At 49.0% G+C, this 22522-nt stretch overlaps 1 protein-coding gene across 2 annotated transcripts in view; it reads right to left on the reverse strand.

Moving 5' to 3' along the window:
- Positions 1-22522, reverse strand: part of LOC119460517 (katanin p60 ATPase-containing subunit A-like 1) — a 169377-nt gene that overhangs the window by 86985 nt on the left and 59870 nt on the right. For both annotated transcript variants that reach the window (XM_037721437.2, XM_049672298.1), the window contains exon 4: positions 15023-15224. In XM_037721437.2, coding sequence (XP_037577365.1) covers positions 15023-15224 — 202 coding nt within the window. The remainder of the gene's footprint in view (positions 1-15022; positions 15225-22522) is intronic.

Below are 22522 nucleotides of genomic sequence, written 5' to 3' on the forward strand. Positions count from 1 at the left end.
CTCTTCGCGAACGATGGACTAGATGAGGGAAACTGTCTGTCGAAAATCGTTAGGGGCATACGTCTGGGAGTTAACCGGCGATGCGGCCTCTATTTCTCGGCGAACGATGCGCACAATGCTGTCGGACGTGGTCGGCTGAGGCGCGGAATGGTCTTCGCACGATGATGTAGCGGCTGTATTCGGAAGATGGGTATACCAATGGACAATTCAACGGCCTTTAGCTTCTTCGAAACGTCTGCATTCAGTTATGATGTTGTCTATGCTGGTGCAAATCTTGAATACGAGAAGGTTAAAGGTGTCGTCGGCTATGCCCTTCAGCGCATGATTGAGCTTTTCATCTTCCGGCATTCACTCGTCCACCTTGTGGCAAAGGGCCAGAATGGCCTCTATATACGTCACGTATGACTCTGTTAACGTTAGGGCGCGAGTACCAAGTTCCTTCTTCGCAGCTCATTGTTGTCCAACTGTCCTTGCAAAAAGGTCGCAGAGTTTTTTCTTGCACTGCTCCCAACTCGCTAGCTCCTCTTCGTGTGGCTGAAACCAGACCCTTGTTGTGCCTTTCAAGTAGATAACATTGGCTAACATAAGGGTCTGATCCTACCTGTTATTTTCGCTGACACGCTCGTACATCCGGAGCCAATCTTCGACGTACAAGTTGTCAGTACCCATAAACGTGTCAGGGTCGCGCGGCTGAACCAAGATGACGGTTGGCGTGGTGGGGACCGTTGTGGTCGCCGTTGTTGCAGCCTTTTCGTCAGTCAGCATGGTGGTAATGGCCAGGCTCCGTCCGCTTCGGAGCTCCGTCTTGCATTAGATGTACCCTGACCTCCACCAAAATGTGGCACAGGGATTAAAGAAACAGTCAAATATATTTACAGCTTATATACAAAAGACAGGCAGAGCAGGCAAGTCCCTAACGTCGTTTTTTTCTGACCCGAGCTCGTGCCCTCCTACCACCTTGTTTCCAGCGATGTAACAATATTTATCCATATAAATTGATCCAGTGTTTCTCTTTAGCGTCCCTCTAAAAAAAATGTTTGGCCTTGTCACCTAAAAAAATAGTTTTTTTTAAGGGGGGACGTGGCTTTCGGTACCAAATTTCTTGTTTCTTAGTGGATGTCAATGAAAATTGGTACAGAGAATAAGAACGGCTCTATGATGCTTTCATAAAAATTTCAAAGCGATACCATGAAAACATTTTGCTAGACAAATTATTTCTTTCTTGAACCTCGTGGAGGGACTGGAGGATTTACAAAATGAAGTGAAAAGTTAGTTATATACTGTATACACAGTATGCAGAATATTTTTTTGCAACACTAAAATTTGTAGTTTGTTTTCTCCAGTCCCACTACAGTGAGCACGCTTACACTGCAAACAAGGAACCCTACTAAAAATTCTTAAAACACTAGGATAAAAAAAGAAGAGCGCTATCCCCTAAAGCATGGGTTCTCAAAGTGGGTTCCGCGGAACCTACGGGTTCCGCAGGCCCCTGCTCGGGGTTCCGCGAGCCACTGATAAATTTTCCCTGGTCCCGCTCTCGACAAGAGAACCTCCATTACCCATTTCCGAGTGTCAAAAAGCACATCACAGCGCGTAACAGCAACGCACGAACTGCACAATACGCAAGCAGCTTTTAGCCACCCAACCTCTGAGAACGGGCAGCGCGCCTAAGCTTTCGCACTTGAATCTCGGAGGCCGTAGCTTGCCGCCTTTCTCCTATTTGTAGATAGGGTAGGTGCCGATAGCGTGCGCACTGACGTATACGTTGGCGGAATAATAAAAAAAAAAAAAAAAAAAAAATCCGCGGAGCACCGCAAATGCGCGCCGCAGAAGAGCAATAACGGCGTAGCGTCCAACCGAAACGAAGCGGCGCAGTCCGCATCGCCGTGGTCCTCAGCGACAATCGTACGCGGCACGTGACTGACAGCAACGCCGAAGCGCTTCGTGCCTAATTGTGCCTTTAAAGCCTTTATTCTTGCGTTTATCGCCGCGCGTAACACCGCGTTGGCGGCTAGCCGCGTGCCTCCGTAAGTGCGTAGTCGCTATCTCTGATCGCGTTGATAGCGACCGCAGTTTTGTCCGCACTTCTTGCAGCGAATTGTAGTTTCGTTTTGCCTTGGTGCGTGTGTCAGCCGCCTTGCCTTAACAGTAAAGTTGCCGTCCATGATCGCGTCGATAGCGGCCGCGGTTTCGACCGCGCTTCTTGCGGCGAACGGTAGTTTCGTTTTGACTTGGTGCGTGCGTCAGCCGCCTGCCTTAACAGTAAAGTCGCCGTCCATGATCGAGTCGATAGCGGCCGCGGTTTCGTCCGCAGCGGTTGCGGCAAGCAGTAGTTTCGCTTTGACTCAGTGCAAAGCTGTCGAAGATAAAAAGCACAGGCTACATCGCGATGGACGGACAATTTGTTGGCGAGCAGCTGAGTGGCGAAAAAATAATCGGGATGTGCGCCCGTTGGTGCAAAGCGCGTCTCAGATGAAAACGCGCGCCGCGAAGGATGTCGCGAGGCCTTCGCCGCTGCTAGCACTAATCAGTCATGCGATGAAGAGAATTTCAGCTTCCGCACTGGTCTTGTGCTAAATAGAAACAAGATTTGACGATTCATTGAGTAAATAAAAGCGTGTTGACGTAGTGAAGCATTTGTTTATTGTTTTCTTGATACCCTCGATAATACGACATTCGGTTAATTCGGCGGAGGGGGGTTCCTTGGCAATTTATGGAGCTTAGCAGGGTTCCCTGGGATGAATGTAGTTGAGAACCCCTGCCCTAAAGTACAGTTCAATGAGTCTGAAAAAACAAACGCAATCAAAATGTATAAAGTATGTGGGAATGCGCGACTCTCGTGCGTCCCCTGATGTTGTTTTCTCCACATAGCTCGCGTCTCCTGTAGTCTGGCTTCTATGTATGGCTAAGCGCCGCAGGCGGTCGTAGTGTTTGCGGCGCGTTGCAAGAGATGGCGCGAGTGTCGCGATGCTAACGCCACCGAACGGCGGCGTGACTTGGAAGAAAAAGGTCAAACGCGCTTCCTCTTCGGCTTGGGATCGGCGACCAACACGCACGAACGCTTCGCGCGTGCGCCGACCCACTTTGCGGGACCGTCTCGCGAGGCTAAGAGCAGGACACCGGTATGGACGAACACGGATAGTTCGAACGCGCCACCGTTCGCGTGACCGTACACGTGAACGACTAGGCAATGGTGTCACAGCATGGGGCGAACATATTCGCTCGCTATCGGGTCGCGGTGAGTCGGACTTCCTTGATTTGTCGCACGCCCATGTGAATGTTTTATTGGTAGTAATTCGGCTAGCGTGCATTAGTGTATGAAAGGCGCAATAAATGCCCCTTTGTTTGTTTGCACCACTGTGTTGTCGCTCCTTTGTCCCAAGAGGACGTATGACACCCCACAAGTAATTACCAAGATATCTGCTCCACGAGCTGAGCAACATGCCAAAAAAATAGTACTGAGAAAACAAGGTTCAAAGTTGTCAAAATTTAATAGGCACCAGGGTTATAGTCCTTTGCGATGCAGCGTCGCTTTACCATCTGACCTTTAGCCTGAGGAGCTTTTACAGCTTTCTTTTTCTGCATGGCATCATTTCAGCTGATCGGCGGAGTGCATGGTTTCCAGGCTGGAGGCAAGAGTTGAGCTAAGTTCTGCATATGCACGGAGATTTCCAGCGTTGTACCTGCAGACCGCTTCATTGACGGCAGTCTCTGCAGCTATCAATAAAGCGTGTTCTTTTGGCAGAATGGACCAAATGATTGAATATAGGCTCTCAGCGGCATTTCGAGTTTTTCTGCCCTGGCACCGTTCAAGAAGCTGTGGATCCGAAAGCCGCTGATACTCGGGCAGCAGGGCAGTGGCAATGTGGGGTCTCAGACGGCTGTGGTTCACCTTCAGCTTCTGAAGCCCGGTGTCTGCACCAGCTATGAGGACCTGGTGGATAAAGATCGTGGTGCGGATCATCGTCGGTCGAAGTGACGTGATAAAACGAAGCCATTACAGCTCTTTACATTTCTATCACATCAGCTTTCTCTCTTAGGGCCTGACCATAATAGCCTGTCAATTTTTTTATTAGATTTTGTGTCAGGCCACCTTTCCCTCCAATCGGTTAGTCTTTCTTGCTTTTTGTGATGAGGGTGCGTAGAGCTGTTCCCATCATTTTTTTTTTTTTTACGTGGTTGATGCAATCTTCCTTCTTCAGAGGTATGAAACCATACGTCCTGTCTTGGCACAAAGTCAGGAAAGTGCGGCTGTCCCCGTCACAAACTATGTTGGTGTAGCGCAAGTCATTTTTTTTCTAGTGAGCGCCTGAACAGTATGAGCGCTGCCTCAACTTCCATTTGCCCCGAGTTTGCCTCAGTGTTTTTCTGGCAAACATGTGCCTTCTTCCAATCGCTGTATCCATCATCCCCTTCTTTGGGGCCAAGTGCACATCCATGACAGTGGTTCGATAAAACAACACAGTCAAGCACCAATCCTGTATAGAATTCTATAACAGTGCCCACACCGATGTGGGATGCGTGTCATCCACGTCCCGTCATAGACAACCGTCACATTCTTTGTTGGTGTTGGCTCCATTTGACTGTACACTTCGCAGACGGCCACAAGAGCCTCCAAAAACACGTGCCGCAGCTACCTCGCCAGCAGGCCGAAATTCTGCTTTGTGGTGCTTTTGAAATGTTTTGTGATGTAAACCTCCATGAGACACATTCATCACAAACCAAAAATCAGTGAGGGCAGTTGCACCTTTGCCAATTGATTTGATAGCTTGCATGGCCTCAATATTCACTTCAAAAGCCTTGTTATTTTCCATTCGCGGTGACGACCATGCATTATCCGCATCCACACCGCAAGCAGTGCAGGTTAGCACCATCTTCATTGCCAGACCATGCTTTGTTTCATCGTTGTCTTTTAGCCGCGGCTATTTGCACTGCTGGCACAGACCGCTGCCAAGCAAACCATTCAGGGCCGCACGCTGCATGAGGAAAAACTCCTCTTCGGCCCGAGTTTCGATGCTACTCTCACCTTGGCTCATCAATGTCATCTTGCGCTCCGTCGCACTTAGCGACTCTCGAACTATCGTGGTTCAATTTCGAGATGCTTCATGAGACACATGATGAGGGTATAATCGGGCCTGAATTGTGCTACCGGTCAGTGGTGCTGGTAGTCGGCGTCACATCTTCTCATGAAGTACTAGGCTGAGCGTCTGCGATGTCTGCAACCTGCGCAGCACGATGAGCGAATGTTTCTACCGGCACAACACACTGCTCCAGGGGTTACTGAACAGTTTCGCCAATATGCGCGGACGATGCTCCATCTGTGCCTGAGGTGCTCAGCTGCAAGTCCGCGTCGTGCTGCATGCCACCGTCATTGTCACTGCTTGCAGAAGTCGCCAGAGGAAACTTTTTTTTTTTTAGAGATCGGTGGTTTCGACTTACAAGCACCAAATTGATGCGTGGTCTTGCGTTTATTTCTGAACGATCGCCGGCCCATGATCACAGACGAGAGCCGTTCTCCAAACTAAGATGGGCCGAGCTTGACAACGTTTTTCGTTTCTCAAACGAGCGAGTGCCGGTCCGTTATCAGGAGTGAGATACGATCTCGAAACCACGCTGCGACGAGTTGAAAAGACGCGAAATTAGCGGCTCCTCAGCGCTGTCAGCGCGTGTGGCGAGCAGACGACCTTTCCGCCGGTTGCTAAGGGCAACTGCCCGGGAGACCAATGCGGAGCCACGTATAGACACGTGGCGCGAGCTGCCAATCAGAAATCGTCGCGAGTCCTTGAAACTTTTGCTTGCTGTGCGCTTGGTCTTGCCTGGTGCAGCCGGCTGAGGCACCAAATTTGAAGACAGTGAATCGTGCTATCCATAGAGACCAAGATGGCGGCGCTAGGTTACACGGTTGCGGAGATATCGCGGCTTGAAAAATGCCATTTTTTCACTATTTTCGAGAAACTCTTTGCCACCTTAGCTTCGATAAACATTTTTTACATCATTTCTGCACGATTTTCCGTGACGAAATTTTGAAATTAGATAGAAAAGAAGTCATACAAACTGAAAATGTGATTTTCATGAAATAGATTTTTTGGCCAACTTTTGTGATGCGAAAGCCGCGTCCCCCCTTAAGTCAGTCACTCTGAAGAATTTAGATTTGAAATTAAAGAAGTGTGGTCCTGGAGGTTGCTTTTCTCGAAAAAATTTGACCCTTTAAGAGTTGAAAAGTCATTTGACATTATTTCCTACTATCTCCTGAAATATTGGTGGCACATTATTGAAAAAATTGTTCTATGGATAAAAGGGTATTCAACTTAAAAACTAGGGGTGTGTAAATATTTAAAATTTCGAATACCAATCGAATAGTTGCTGCTATTTCATTCATATTTGATTAGAGAATTCACTGTTCGATATTGTCAAATATTCGTTTCTTTCAACTATAATAGATGATAACACTTTATTGGAGTCTTGAGGAATAGAGAATGATGGAAGTGAGGACTGTTACAAATGATTCTGCTACAGGAAAGCCGTGACTGCTGCACACAGGCACCAGTTCCTGGCGCCTGTGTGGGGAAGATGAATTTAGCTCGATATTTTCCAGTCATTTAATAAAAACTGGTAGCTTCAGCTAGAGCGAAGTATTGGCAGCAACAGCAAGGTTAGGTGTTGCACTCCTCGGACGTTAAAACTATACGCGGGTGCGACATGTTGGTGCGATGCAAGGCTGCCGGGCATCTCACAACGCTGGCGGGAGTGCTGCCAGTGGAGTTGCATCTTGTTGCTGTACAAGATGAGACTGACGAGACATTAATCAGTGCCCAGTGAAATATTACAGAATGTTAGCTTGACGTTTACTGCCCATTCTGCTCGGACCAGCACATACAGACTCAGCAGGAATGCCAATGTGCTTATAGAGTGCACAATGCTTACAGCAGTCTAATGCTGCGCTGGCTCCCCCATCATAAGCAAAGCAGTGACGGTGCGTCCACTTTGTTTTGTCATTCTTGCATATCTGGAGACTACATTTCACATACGAGGTATATATCTACCATCAATGGCGAGATAGCACGGCAGTGTTGGCTTTGTGAATGCGTCTGGAGTGGCCATATAATTGCTAAAACGGCTCGCTTTTAGGCAGCCAATATAAAAATTCAGAGCCCTTCCACTACTGTGAAGATGAAAGCCAGCGAAGCTGTGACTATGGTGGGTCTGCTGTAGTGAATATTGCCCCCACGATGAGAATGGGTGCATCATTGTTGGGCATCACCCAAATGAACATGTCTATCATGATTCATGAACGTTTCGGTTGAGAAACTCGCGTTGAAACCTGGCCGTCGCACCGAGGAAGTCAGTGCTAGCGTTGCCGTGGCGTGCACCACAGTTGTTGGGTTCTTGGAGGGCAAGCCAACGCTGACGTTTGGCCTCAACATTTAACTCCCGCAACTTGGGGTCGGCGACTCTTCACTGACGTTTGACCTCAACATTGCGCTCCCTCAACTCGGGGTCCGCGGCACTTCCCTCATGTTTCGCCTGGGCTTTGGAAGCCCTCACAGAAGAATTGGCACGTCAACGACGAGCCCTTCCTCGAGTGCGTTCGTGGCGGCGTTGCTCAAACAAGTTAGGACACGTTGTCAGTTGCTCATGAATAGCTCATACCCCGTAAATGTGGCCTCCCCATTACGACGACAGAAGAGAAGTGAAATTCTACGCTGGAATGATTAGCCGCAACGCAGCCAGTTGTGGAAGCAGACGACGACGACGAACGCAGGAGCAGTGGCATGAGCGCGTGCTCGGCCCGACATCCAACGGCATCCGACATCCAACCGAGGCGTGCCCACAAGTCAGCTGCGGAAGACGACGACGACGCTCGAGGCAATGCTGATGATGGCAGTTTTTTTCTACACACGGACACAATCCTGGGGGAACTAGCTCTTAACAGCTTCGCTGTAAAAATTTGTCACGATATATTATTTGACTAGTTTCATTAATTTGCTAATTAAAAGTGGCATAGTATCACACTTTTTAAAGTATGCAGTACTGCTTGTCAGTTTTGTGACGTGCTGTTCGCCTTTCATTACTGCCATTGTCATGATGTCATTGCAAATAGCGTTGCATGTGTGTGTACAAGAATGTATATAACTGCAATTTTTTTACAAAACAGAGTTCGTGCAAGCTTCACATTTCACTTAATTAAGAAATGAGCAAGAGCGGACACGGCAAGAAAGGCCTGCAAGCTTGCACAAGAGCTTCCCCAATGAAATTTGTCGGACTTTACAATCCAGTGCTGTTGTTTCCTGGATCCCCATCTAAAGCTCCGCCTTTCGCACTGCTTACCATGACGGGATGTAATGCACATTTGCCATCAATGGCTTGGAGTAGCATCCACCTAGTCTTTCCTTATCAGAATAACCAGAACTGCTTGTCCTGTGTTCTTTCACATCGTCCCTTGTTTTTTCACTACCATTATGAATAGCCACAACCATAGGTCGGCGCACTCACTCATTAGTGCACTCACTCACACTCACTCGCACTCATTTCAAAGGCGTGAGTGTGAGTGAGTGCCACTGAGTGTGAGTGCAGGTGAGTGCGAGTGAGTGTGAGTGAGTGCCAGTGAGTGTGAGTGCAGGTGAGTGCGAGTGCGAGTGAGTGCCAGTGAGTGTGAGTGCAGGTGAGTGCGAGTGCGAGTGAGTGCCTGTGAGTGTGAGTGGAGGTGAGTGCGAGTGCGAGTGAGTGCCAGTGAGTAAGTGCAGGTGAGTGCGAGTGAGTGAGTGTGAGTGGAGGTGAGTGCGAGTGCGAGTGAGTGCCAGTGAGTGTAAGTGCAGGTGAGTGCGAGTGAGTGAGTGTGAGTGGAGGTGAGTGCGAGTGCGAGTGAGTGCCAGTGAGTGCGACTGGAAGTGAGTGCGAGTGCGAGTGAGTGCCAGTGACTGTGAGTTGGAGTGAGTGCGAGTGCGCGTGAGTGCCAGTGAGTGTGAGTGGGAGTGCGAGTGAGAGTGAGTGCCAGTGAGTGTGAGTGGAAGTGAGTGCCAGTGAGTGTGAGTGCGAGTGAGTGCCGGTGAGTGTGAGTGCGAGTGAGTGTGAGTGAGTGCCAGTGAGTGTAAGTGAGTGGAGCTGAGTGCCAGTGAGTGTGAGTGGAGATGAGAGCCAATGAGTGTGAGTGGAAGTGAGTGTGAACGTGGTGAGTGCTTGTGAGTGTGAGTGGAGATTAGTGTTAACGTGACTAAGTGCTGACTGGAGCTGAGTGTGAACGTGACTGACTGCTGTGAGTGTGAACGGGGTGAGTGCTTCTGGGTGTGTAGAGGCGAGTGTGAACGTGAGTGTGAGTGCAGGTGAGTGTGAACATGAGTGAGTGGTTGTGAGTGGAAGTGAGTGTGAACGTGGTGAGTGCTTGAACGATAAGCAGAGGTGATATCGGTTCACCTTGCTTGCGGAAAAATGGAGGCACGTTGTGTGTACAAGCTCACTAGCGGTGATGACTTATCGCACTAGCAGATTGTGCACGTCAAGATAGAAACCACGCACTAAGGTCGTAATAATCCAAGGATCAGGCATGAATGAGACAATGTATAATGAGAGGGGCGGATATATTATATTGCGATAGCAATTATATGGACACTCCAAGAGAACTGCCGTGGTCGTGGACGTCGTTGTGAGGTTCCGTATAAAGTCCAAACACGGTAAAATCGTCGCAGCGTGCAAGCTTGCGAGGGTCAGCCGACACTTGCTGCTCAATCTCGCGCGCGCGAGGGAAAAGGCGGGGCGGAAGCGCGCTGCTTCTGTCGCGCGTCAGGCATTGGGGAGGGGGGGGGGGGGGGTCGTAGTGCTCTGGCGGCGGCCGCGTGGGTGTCGTATCTCGAAAGCGATCTGCGACGTGGAAAAAGGGCGCGCGCGCCCTTTTTCCACAATGTTCAACTAGAGCCGGTTACTTCGTATGCGCCGCGTTTTCGACGTTTAGTTCGCTTTGAAGCGAGAGGCGGCACGAAGGTCAATTTGCTCACGGCTATAGCTGCGCCTCCTTACTCAGCGTTCTGACAGCGAGTTTCCGCGGTCATCGAGCGAGATGCGTTCATGTTTACCTGTTAGCGCGTAACACCGTGCTTGTCTATTTAGTTAGAAGGCGGATGTGTACAACTTTATACGGCCCATTAAACTACTATCTTTGCTTCGTATAGTTCTCTACTAATTTGCTATCGCAAGTGAAGCTTCGCCTTTCGGGCGAAACTGCGACATTTTCGTTAATACACCAGGGAATATGTATGGGCTGGAGAGCTGATGGCAGACATATCCAAATCATGACCGACAAATTTTGCCATGACTTCCAATGAGTGAAGACGTTTAATACCGTGTGATTTGCTACAGCTTCGCTGGTCATCCGCCTTCAGAGGGTGGAATCTCTCCTCAATTTCTTCCTGCTTCCCTCTTAAACGTACACGTACAGGCTCCTTATATAAACAGACAGAGCGGAAGAGGGACTAGCCAAGTTAGCACAGATTAACAGACACGCACGCTCGCATACATGGAGAAAAAGCGAAGATGCAATGATAGATACCGCTTTGTTCTCCCTTTTGTGTTTGTTTCGGCGTTAAGTGGTTGACTAAGTATACGGACAGTCAATCTCTCCCTCTATTTCCCGCTCTCTCGGCTCAATCCGACCGAAGGGGAGCTTAGCGAGCATGGGCGGCAAGCATGCACACGTCTAATGTTAATGACAGAGAAATGGACAGAGAGAGTTTGGGGCTGACGTCAATGTTTATGTGACCATGAATAAATTGAAACAAAAATTTAGTCGTGCTAGTTTTGCTCTACTTTGCACTGTTAATAAACCAGCTCTCTCTAATAATTTAGTCAATGAATCCGTTAATTTGTATTTATTAAAACATAACCTTATTGCCTTCCTCTGCACCCCTTCCATTCTTGCAATGAGTTATATTTTGTACGGAAACCAAACAATATTGGCGTGCTCCAGCACTGTTCGAACAAGCATTTTGTAGGCCATCAAATTTTATCTGGGGCCGCAAGACAAAGGTGTCTCCTCAGAAAGAAGAGTCTGTTTAGTGCTCAGCATGTACATTGATTTCCACTTGAGGTTATTTTGTTAACATGGCTTTCCCATCCGAGAGCGTATGTTAAAGTGACACCTAAATATTTACGCTGAAATGCACAAGTGAGAGGTGTGTCATTAATAATGTAAGTAAACTCAGATATCTGTTTCTTTCTTACTGTTAGCGTTACAGATTTTTTTGGCATTTAGAGTCATCTGCCACTCCTGACACCAAGGCAGAATTTTGTATATGGTAATTATCACTGTGATTAATTTCGCGATACGAAATACAATAGTCAGCGAATAGACGGATGTGGCAAATCTTTTATGTATATTAAAATAAAACTGGGTCCAAAACACTGCCTTGGCGCACTCCCGATGCAACAGGTGCTAAATTGTAAACTTCGTTATTAATATACACGAATTGTGAGCGGTATAGATCGGCACAGTGACTAATGAGTGCACTCACTCACACTCGCACTCATTTCAAAGGGGTGAGTGCGAGTGAGTGCCAGTGAGTGTGAGTGGAGGTGAGTGCGAGTGAGTGCCAGTGAATGTGAGTGTAAGTGAGTGCGATTGAGTGCAGGTGAGTGTGAGTGCCAGTGAGTGTGAGTGCAGGTGAGTGCGAGTGCGAGCGAGTACCAGTGAGTGTGAGTGCAGGTGAGTGCGAGTGAGTGCCAGTGAGTGTGAGTGCAGGTGAGTGCGAGTGCGAGTGCCAGTGAGTGCCAGTGAGTGCCAGTGAGTGCAGGTGAGTGCGTGTGAGTACCAGTGATTGTGGGTGCAGGTGAGTGCGAGTGCGAGTGAGTGCCAGTGAGTGTGAGTGCAGGTGAGTGCGAGTGAGTAGCAGTGAGCGTGAGTGCGCGTGCGAGTGAGTATCTGTGAGTGTGAGTGGAGATGAGTGCGAGTGAGTGTCTGTGAGTGTGAGTGGAGGTGAGTGCGAGTGCGAGTGAGCGCCAGAGAGTGTGAGTGCGAGTGAGTGCTGTGAGTGTGAGTGGAGGTGAGTGTGAACGTGAGTGAGTGCGGGGCCTGGAAAAAATTATGGTGAGTGAGTGTGAGTGAGTGTTCTCCCACACTGCCGACCTATGGCCACAACCCCCTAACATGAACTAGTTGTAGCACTAAAAGGCGCAGGGACTGAAGAAAAATAAGGGAGACACACTCAGCTCTACTAGCAACAACTAGTATTTGCTAGTAGCGCTGCGTGTGTCTGTCTTGTTTTTCTTCTCTTCCGGCACCTTTTAGCGCTACAACTAGTTCTCTGTCACGCAATACCAACAAGCCCACATTGCTGTTTTCGCCTAATGTGAAGTTTCTGGGTGCAAAGAGACGATTGCACTGTTGTGTGCGATTCTCCTCGTTTCGGTGCACAAAGAGAAGTGCTCTGCACCATGATCAACAAGCTTGGAAACCGTCCTCTTAAGGAAAACAGAATTTGGACCCTGGTCACAACAGACTTCAGCTCAAGTTCTCATAAAAGTGCTAGTGTGTTATTTAAAATCATCAGGACTCAATGAAAAACTGTAGCCATCATCAGTTGCCTTCCTGGTGTTTGTGCAACCAGATTCTCTTCGTACGGAATGTTGTGCTGCTCACTGATCCTGCGCACTTCAAGTACATTATTGAAGAAATTGTATAGCTCATTCCCCCCTGTCATGTAATACCCTTTCAATGGGGCATTTGAGGTACTGAATAAATTGATAATTAAAAGTATACCTCGTCATGCTTTCTTTTAATTTTTTACACCCATCCCCCAGAGCAGAGCAGCCGATTAGACAGTTAATAATCTGGTTAACATAGCTGCCTTTATCTCTTTTCACTGTCTCTTGTTTAGAAATGATAAATTATTTATTCTTTCATTCGCAAATTTCACTATTCCAGCATCTCTACTAAGAACTTGGCATGTTGCAATCGATGGTGGAGTTTCCCATGATGCTGATGTATCCTCTGGTGTGCTATATACCTTGGAGTACTTGTCACAAGATTTAAGTTGGCATCGTGATACCGACTACGTAATATCAAGAGCATGCCTATGATTGTTTTAAGACGCAATACAAAGCACTTTACCTCAGAAACTAAAGGCTTATTAAAGCTAATGCTTGCCCAGTTGTAATGTTTGCCCAGTTGTAGAATATGCTTGTTTGGTATGGAACCCTTAGCTTCAGAACGATGTTGATAAATTGGAAAGAGTGGAAAATTGAGGTGTTTTCTGTGTTTTTAGTAAGTATTCGAGAAATTTCAGTGAGTCTCGTGCTAAGCGCACTCTTGGCTGGGAGCTACTTGCAATGTGTAGGTACATGCTTAGACTTTTAAAGTTTCTAGACAACATATTGTAAAAAATGACTGTGAAAATGTGAAATTTGAGCGCAGCTGTTCAGGTGTTGTGAATTCGCAATATATTGAAGCAAGGAATTTAAATCTAAACGGCAGGGACCTCCCAGCGGCAGTGCTGAGCTTCTGCATGGGCAGCTCATTTAGCAGCAGACGAAGCACTTCCACCGGTTGCGTCACTCATTGTTCAGAAAGGAAGCAGGAACACCGGAATGCGTGGCTCGTGCGGAGCGCATTATCTAGCGGCAGTGGCGCAGGCAAGTAGTGCATGGCGCAGTGGGTCCGAAGCCAATGCCAGTGATTTGTTTCCATATATGTTATCGATGGAGGCGCTCGCCCCATGCCTCAGTAATGACGTCATCGGCGATCAGGTGACCGTTGCACACTACTATGGCACCATCCCGTAGCAGGTTGCTGCCGTGGAGCACGTCTCGTGCAGCACTCCACTTTCCTTTTCACCCTTATGCCATACTCTCCTCTGCTTTCCTTCTGATGCACCCTCAACCTCTGCATTCCTCCTCGCACTCTCTTTGCTATCACTGTCTTTAATCCTCCGCTGCGCTCCGCATTCTCTCTTTTTATTCTTCCGTGGTGGAGCATATGTCGTGCGGAACTCCGTTTTCCTCCTCACCCTTTTGCCATACTCTCCTTCTCGTGCTCTCTTTGCTATCACTGTCTTTCATCCTCCGCTGCGCTCCGAATTCGCTATCTTATCCTTTTGCCATACATACTCTACTCGCGCTCTCTTCGCTATCCCTGTCTTTCATCCTTCGGTGGTGGAGCATGTCTCGTGCAGCAATCCACTTTCCACCTCACCCTTTTGCCATACTCTCCTCCTCCGCTTTCCCCTTCGCACGCTCTTCACTATCACTGTCTTTCATCCTCTGCTGCACTTCGAATTCACTCTCTTATCCTTTAGTGGCAGAGTCGAAGGAACGGGCGCCTAGGGGCTGCCCTCTAAAATGGCAGAATCTATGACATATTCGTTTCAACTAACTTGTGAGTCATTGCACAGGGATCATATGTTAAAAATTAAGGAAACCACTTGTAGAACAGGTTAACTCAATAATGTTTTTCCTAGATCTATTAAAGAGAAACCAACTGCCTAAAGAGTATTAAGTCCAACAGCTACTTGCGTCATCACTGTGATGATGTTCTTGCGTTTCGCAATTGTTTGCTGTTTGTCACAATAGCTTTGATTGCTTTTGACCTGCTTGTATTTATCAATAATGCCTTCCCACACCTGCAATGTCCCTAAGGCACTGAGGGTCAAGAGTTAACTAATTATTTTTGGTTGCATTAAACTCTTGTTGGCAGAAGTGCAGTTGGTCATGAGCGACACCCCCGAAAAAGATTGTTGGTATCAGCTTAGCAAGGAAATACATCAGGAAACAGCACCGGGGTCATCAATCATGTGTTGCATTCCTTCCTCTGCCTTGTGTGGGGATGTCAAGTGCAAATTCCAGAGCAGGTTTGTGTAGAACCAGCACTCTTGATCAGCATCCGGGAATAAACTCCAAGCAAGTTCAGCATGCCAGCCACAGTGCCGCACTACTTAAGAGAGGTGCAGCAATGACAGGGGTAGCTGTGCTGCAGGACCCCTTTAAATGTGTCAGACTCTGTGAAAACACACAGGACGGGGATCCCACCAAAAGTGCGCACCTTGCCCACAGGTTCATCCTTCTTGGCATCCTTGTCTTTGCTACGAGGCTTGCTGTCCTCTTTCCGAGACACTTTCGTATCGGTGCCTCGCTTGATGGTACTGCCTCCACTGCCCTTGCCACTCGACGAGCTCCGGTTGCTAGTTGTCCGTGACGCCTCTGTTCTCCGACCACGACTCACCTGGCGAACAGACGGGCCTGGCCTGCACCACAGACAAGTACACTGCATTCTTATTTGATACTAAGAAACTGAAATTTGTGGTGACATCTAAAGATGCACTGTGATTGTTGCTGTTCTATTTGCTGTGTTTCTGCTAACTGCCTGTCGAGAAAATTAATTTAGGCAGACTCTTTGCAAAAGGCATAAAGGTAGAGGCCCTGCAAAACGGTTAAAACGCCGCCGTCACGAGAGACTAAAGCTACGCATAGCCCGAATCAAGACAGAGGTTGCATAATATCACTGCCAAGAACTGATACACTCTGTGTGATCCTCTCAACGGCATATTAAGCACTACCGAGAAATAGCCACTCCTCTGCACCGTCATAGACCCCCCACAGACCAAACAGCCCACCAATAGAATCCGCACCTATATGCACAACACAAAGCTGGACAATCCTCAAACAGCTGCAAAGGCATTACATTGCTACCAGCTCAAGTATGTGGATTATCCCTGTGATCATGTCGCGGAGTCAGCCCGCGGCGGCGGCGGAAGGGGAAAGCTAGTGGAAATGACGTCAATATAGGGGTCCCAGGCGCCCGCCCGGAAACCGTGTGCACGTTTTGCGCGTCAGTCGTGTTGTATCCATGGCCTTTATCGCAAATGATCAAGATCTCCACCCTGCGTTTCCGGCTAACGCTTCAAAGGACTGTTACCGCAAGGAGAACTCCGTCTAAGAAGCATACAGTGTCACCATGCCGTCCTTTTGCGCTGCTTATGGCTGTATGAGCACCGGCGGCCGAGATGACGTCATCTTTCACAATTTCCCACGGCAGAAAAAAAAAAGCTGCCCAGTGGATCGCAGCGGTGAAACGAAGTAATTTCAAACCTTCAAGAACCGCTCTTCTCTGTTCAAAACATTTTTGGGACAGTGATTACCATCAGAGTTTATCGCTGATGCCTGCAATGGGAATTCCAGTGAAATCTGCTCGACTAAGGCCAGGCGTGGTGCCATCGATCTTCGCTATAAACAGAATGAATCGTCGCCACCGAGAGCAGCCTTCTGTGATACTTTTTTTTCTTTTTTCTGTCTTGCAAGAATTTCTTTTACTTCCTGGCAGCACAAACATTCTTCTTCTATTTCCATTGCACTACAGTGCATGCAGGAACACCTGTCGCAACAGAAATATACATCAGGTAGAAAAGACACCTAAAATAAAAGTTTCAGTATCACGCCAGGCATCAGGCCGCACTCGGATACCTAAGTGCCCATATGCATGAGTGCTTACATCACTTGCTTTAAGGAAAGCGACGGATTGTTCAAAAGCGTGAAACGACAGGAGTGGGCTTTTACCTCTGATCGTTTCAACACAACCGGGAATCGAGGGCCAAAAAGCATAAAATAGAACTACAGTAAACCGCATAGATATGCATAACAGCGTGCAGTGGCACACTTTTTTGTTTTTTGTCAAATTCCCGCACGACATTGCAAGCAGCCCAAGCAGGCCGTCGCGGCGTCCAACGCTACTTCTAGCACCTTGGGTCACAAAACAGCACAGCTATACTGCAAAATTAAGAAAAATTCACTTCTGTGCGGCGTATATTTTTCTGGCACGTCTGCACATTGTATTGCTCTCTTAGTAACTTGGTAACTGCAAAATGCACTGTGCTGACAGTGCGTCTCCGCATTCGCTGCAAGATCGAATAACGCAATGATTGCACGCATTGTTTGTTGCGGTCACAGCACAGCAGAACGCATCATTGGACCTAATATCTACACTGAATTAAATTATATTGCAAATACAATAATTTCCATGCGATGTGTACCTTCAGGGCAATTCGGCAGTCGCACTTTATTACTTGCAAACCAGCAACAGTAGAATGCACTGTGTACAAAACGAGTCTCTCTTTCCGTATTCTGTTGCAAGGACGCCCGCTATGAAATAATACAATCGCACTCTGACTGCTAAGGCTATATAACATGGTACAGCTTCAGAAAAACTTACGAATACGTACCAGGCGATACTGTCAACGCGGGTAAATGTCGCAATTAGGTCCTCGAATCTGGCAGGCTCCGGCCATTCCAACTTCCGCGCTGGCGATCGCTCGCGCTTGGCGAATGTGTTTCTCGTCGGGCCACTGGTTCAAACGCGTATGGTGTCACGCCAATCACCTCTAAGTGATCAAAATTATCCACAACAGCAACTGAACTGTGCGAAATCGTCGGGAAGGTAGTCGCAGTACCTGGTGAGAAGCTGTCACGTTGCGGCGGGCTCTCGTGGACCCATGGATTGACGTCACGGTGCGCTCTACCAATCATCGATGCGAGCCAGATTCGCCGCGCGCCGCCCAGTCGCAGCTCGGAGTTTTTTGCTAATAACGCGTTTTTGGCTGCGCCATGTCAAATTTCTTGTCGATTTTCGTGTTCAGGGTGTTCAAAAGTATCAAATGGTGCTTATAACTCGATTTTTTTGGAAACCTGTTCAGTTTCCCTTTAAGCAAGCCTATCGGTCATGGTTGTGGACATGCCACACTGAAATCGCTTAGCGACACTCTTAAAAGAAAACATAATCTATGATTATTTCCTGGTGGACAGTGTCTGTGGCATAGCTCCTACACAAATTTTTTTACTTTTAATGTTCAAAATCGCCCCGAACCCCAGTATTTAAGGAATTCAAGGGTTTTCAAGGATTTGAAGGGGGTGTAAGAACCCTACTAAAAAAGCTAGCGCAGCCCATATGCAAGCCGTCCGAGCACTGGGCCTGAAAGGAGCATTTGGCAACGTCTCCCGCGACCTCATCCTTGATAATCTGGTCTCCACCTCGTGCTGTGGCACTCAGATCTACAACTATAACTGCGCCTTGCTCTTTGACTGGGCTGATACCGTCAGGGTTAACAGTGTCGATTCAAGTCACCTCATGGGTCGAGGTACCCCAGAGGGCTCGGTATTTTCACCGACCCTATTCAACACGGCAATGGCCAAGCTACTGCCTCTCCTCCAACATATCCCTCGTGTATATCATCAGCTCTATGCTGACAATGTAACACTCTGGATTACAAAGCCTATGATGGAGAAATCCAAGATGCATTCCAAGAAGCCGCTAAACATGGTCCAAGCCTGCTGGTGAGCTTACCTAGTCAGAAATTGTGGAGATGGGTTTGCACAAGGCTTACCCTACGAGCGACGGTCAGGAAAGGGCACGACGCTCCTCCACTCCGCAACGCACAAAGGTGCTACGGCAGGGTTCGTCGACTCTCCGACACGGCGCAGAGAAGGCTCCGGAGTTAGATCGCCAACAAACACGGGTTTATTCACCCAAGGTACAGCTCAGTGCTACAGTCACGGCACTTACGGGCCAAGGCTCGCCGCAAGACCGATCGAGTACGCGCGCCCGCTGCGCTAGGGCTAACCGGGTAGCGGTCCGCCAAGCGCGATAACGAGGAGTCGCGAGAACAAAGGTCTCGTGTAACCACCTCGTTGCGAGCCTGTGAGCCTCTCCCGCGGCGAGGAAGCGCTCAGCGGACAACAGCTCGGGTGGAGAGGGTGCCCGGGGGCCGCCGCGCGGGAGGCCAATCAGGGCGCGTCCCGGTGACGTGTTCTCGCAGGGCAAGTCCAATCCCGGGGGGGAGAAGCACGGTTTGCGCGGGAAAGTAGGTCCGGCGCGCTCGCCATGTCCGCCATGTTGCCGTTACGGCGGTGGTTCCCGGGGATCGAGCTAAGCGCCACGCGCGAGCTGGGGGACGAGGCGCGGGAAGGCACCTCGATCCCCACAAAATTCAAACTCCTAGTCTACCACAAAATAACAAGACAACCCCGCCACAAGAAAACACCTTACAAGTGAACGACTCCCCAATACCATGCGTTGATGCATTCATATTCTTCTCCTCACCATTCAATCTAATGACAAACCCACACACACAATTCACCTCGTACGACAGCAACTCATCCAATTTCATTGGATCATCTCACTGCGGAGGTGGCTTTCTTGAAGAAGACAACCTTCGTCTAGTTCAAGCTCCGATTGTTAGCTAAATCACATACCACCTCCCCTACCACAATCTCACCCACACTGAGATCATCCAAATGGTTGTTTTTCTCTGCGGAACCATCAAGATTGTTACCCCTTCCCATCTCCCCACACCAACTCCTCCACCTGAGCATGCACAACACCACTGGCGAGGCCCATTGCGGCAATCACACTGCCACCATTGCACATCGCAACATGCCTCTGCTACCCCCCATGTGGCACTTCTTTTCCCAAAGACACCAGGGTTCCACTCCCTGTTCATAACTGCGATAGCGTTTCAGTGGCCCCTATACCTAAAGATATGCACCCTGACCACCAACCAGAATGACGCACGCCTGTGCTCAAGCACTGATGCGCGTATTCAGGGATGGCACCCGAGTTGCAGTCATCATCTACATGGAAGCAGCAGCCCCTACCCCCTATGCGACGGCATGAATCTATGGTCACGGATGCATGGTGAGGAGCATGCGTCTGGCACACTCCTCACCAGATGGGGGCCATCACCGTGACTATCACTTACACTACACCCTAACCGCCCCAATCTGGCTGTCATTACCGACTCCCAGGATGCCTGTCGCTTCTTCCCCCTGTGGGGGGTACGATACCCAACCCGTAGCGCTTGCAATCGCAGCTACGTAGGGTTCGTGCGAATAAGGCAACGAGCGAGTCAACTCAACGACGTTTATTGCTGCGGGCAATAAGGCACACTTGCAGAGGGAAGTCCACTCTGTATAATAAGTAATAAATAGGCTTGCCTCGTTGCGTGTGGTAGTCACGCAAGCGAAGTCACTCACGGGTTACAGCAGGTAAAATCCGTTCCGGCAGGTTAGAGGTAGCGACACTAGAGAGCGATCTCTCCCGGTGGCACACTTTTATCTCTTTTTACCTTTCGCGAGGAGAATGTCCTCCTCACCCGTCGGATACCTCCCCTCTTCCCGCAAGGGTACGCGCGTTGCGAGAGGCGGGCGAGAACCAAGAGAGGGCAAAGTGCCTCCCTCTCGTGTCAGCGCCGGCTCCTGAGGCATGCGGAGAAGAGTATGCAGGAGAAGATAGGTGCGCGTACTTCCCACACCCCATAGTACGATCGGCTCCTCTCTCCTCTGGAGGCCTTCTACCCAGCACATCTCCAGTCTTCCTGCCAACAGCAACACACACAAGCCAGCTAGTAGTTCGATGGAGCTTACCCCTCTACGTGTATGTACCAGCTTTCGCCTTCAGGGGCTCCAGCCATGGCACGGTCTGCCCGAACGTGTAAGGATGATGAATCCACCATCTTCCACGGTTACCACTCCAGCACAGTGCATCGACAATCAACCCCAGACGCCAGATTAATTTCATGGAGGCACTTCTAAAGATGTCTACAAATGGCTTGACCACTTCGAGTGGGTCGCCAACTAAGCGGGTCGCGACCCAAGAGTGCAAGCTACGTAATGTGTATTTTGCTCCTGAGCATTCCACGAGGACGTGGTTCCAGAACCATGAGGCAATGTTGACATTGTGGGATGAATTTCATCGGCAGTTTCTCAACGCCTATGCCAAAGTGGACAGAAAGAAGAAAACAGAGTTGGGCCCAAGATCCAGGCACGGGTTCAAACCTCGAACGACAGAATGACAGTGTTGCGGATGCCTCTATGGCAGAAGAAAGTTCGTCACCTAATGTGAGGTGTCAAGCAAGAAATCTCTGCCGGCCTCATTCGCAAGCCGCCGATGACACTTTCAGTCTTTCTCGTCGAAGCCAAGGCTATGAAAAAAGCCCTTCAACAGCAAGTCAGACGGTACAACCGCGACACCGTGGTTCCAAGTAACCTCACTGCCGTCCCTCTAGGCAACGAAATTGGCGCTTCATGAGAGCTGATCAAGGCTGTTATCAGGGAGGAACTCCAGACGATGCAAGCATCTGACCTGCCTGTAAGGCAACTTTTCGTGGCTGAAATGGTACACGCAAAAATCAGGCAAGCCATCCAAGTTCCCCAATGGAATGAGGCACCACAGCAGCGGCAGCGTGTTGAAATGACTTATGTAGAAGCTGGTGCGGCATTCTCTGCTGTGCAATATCTCTAGCCTCGTACACCCTGCTGAACAAATGAAAGTAGGCTTCAAGGCTCCCAGCCAGCCGTTCTTCGCTGAAACATGACCGAGGAAGAGCGATGTCTGGCGAACCAAAGACCACAGACCACAGCTCTCTTTGTTATCACTGTGGTGAAGCCGGACACATCTACAGGACGTGTCCTTATTGCCAAGTGGGTCTCCGCGGGTTCTCTCCAAATGCACCTCATCCGCAACTTGGTGAGCGACCTGTGGAGATCGATAGTTTCCTCACGAACTGTCACAATTCATTCAAGGAAGGACGGCATGAACCCTGTTCGCCGTCACCTGCTCCATACTGGTCCCCAAGTCCAGTCAGGGTACTGTATGATTGAAGTCGATGAGCGCAACCACGAGAAAACTGCATTCGTGACTCCTGATGGGCTATACAAATTCAAAGCACTCCCTCGGCCTGTTCAGCTCCAGCCACATTTCAGCGAATGATGGACACCGTACTCACTGAACTAAAGTGGCAGATGTGCCTGGTCTACCTGGACGACCATGTGTTTTCAAGCCCATTTGATGAACATCTGGCATGGCAGAAGAGCGTCTTCAATGCTTTCCGCAAGGCAAATGCCACCAACAAGCCTGAAAAATGTCATTTTGGTTTCCAGGAACTCAGTTTCTTGGATACACGGTCAGCCCCCAGGGTGTTTGGCCGGACCCAAGCTGCCGTTGCCGAGTTCCCTCGTCCTAAAGACAAGAAGGTTGTTCAGCGGTTATTGGGCCTCTGCATCTGCTACTGTCGTTTCGTTGAAGCATTCTCAAAAATTGCTGAATGGAAGACCAAGAACAGTCCTTCACAGAATTACACAAACAACTTCAAACAGATCCGGTGCTCGTACATTTTGACAACGCTGCTGAAACAAATTCACACAGATGCCAGCAATGTGGGACTCGGAGCCATTCTTGTTCAACGGTAAGACAGTACGGAATATCTAATCACTTACACGAGTCGTAGTCTCACAAAGGCAGAGTCTAACTACTCGACCACTGAAAAAGAGTGTTTAGCAGTCGCTTGGGTCATCAATAAGTTTCGATCCTACCAGAATGGCCGGCCATTCAGTGACCCCCACTTGCTTCAGTGACCCCCACTTGTTTTATTGGCTATCCACTTGGCCGCCTCACTCGTTGGGGCCTTCCCCTTCAGGAGTATGACATAACTGTCATCTACCAAGTTGGACAAAAGCACAGTGACATTGACTGATTGTACCATGCTCCAATTCCATT

The sequence above is a fragment of the Dermacentor silvarum genome, chromosome 8, assembly GCF_013339745.2.
Source record: "Dermacentor silvarum isolate Dsil-2018 chromosome 8, BIME_Dsil_1.4, whole genome shotgun sequence".
Lineage (NCBI taxonomy): Eukaryota > Metazoa > Arthropoda > Arachnida > Ixodida > Ixodidae > Dermacentor > Dermacentor silvarum.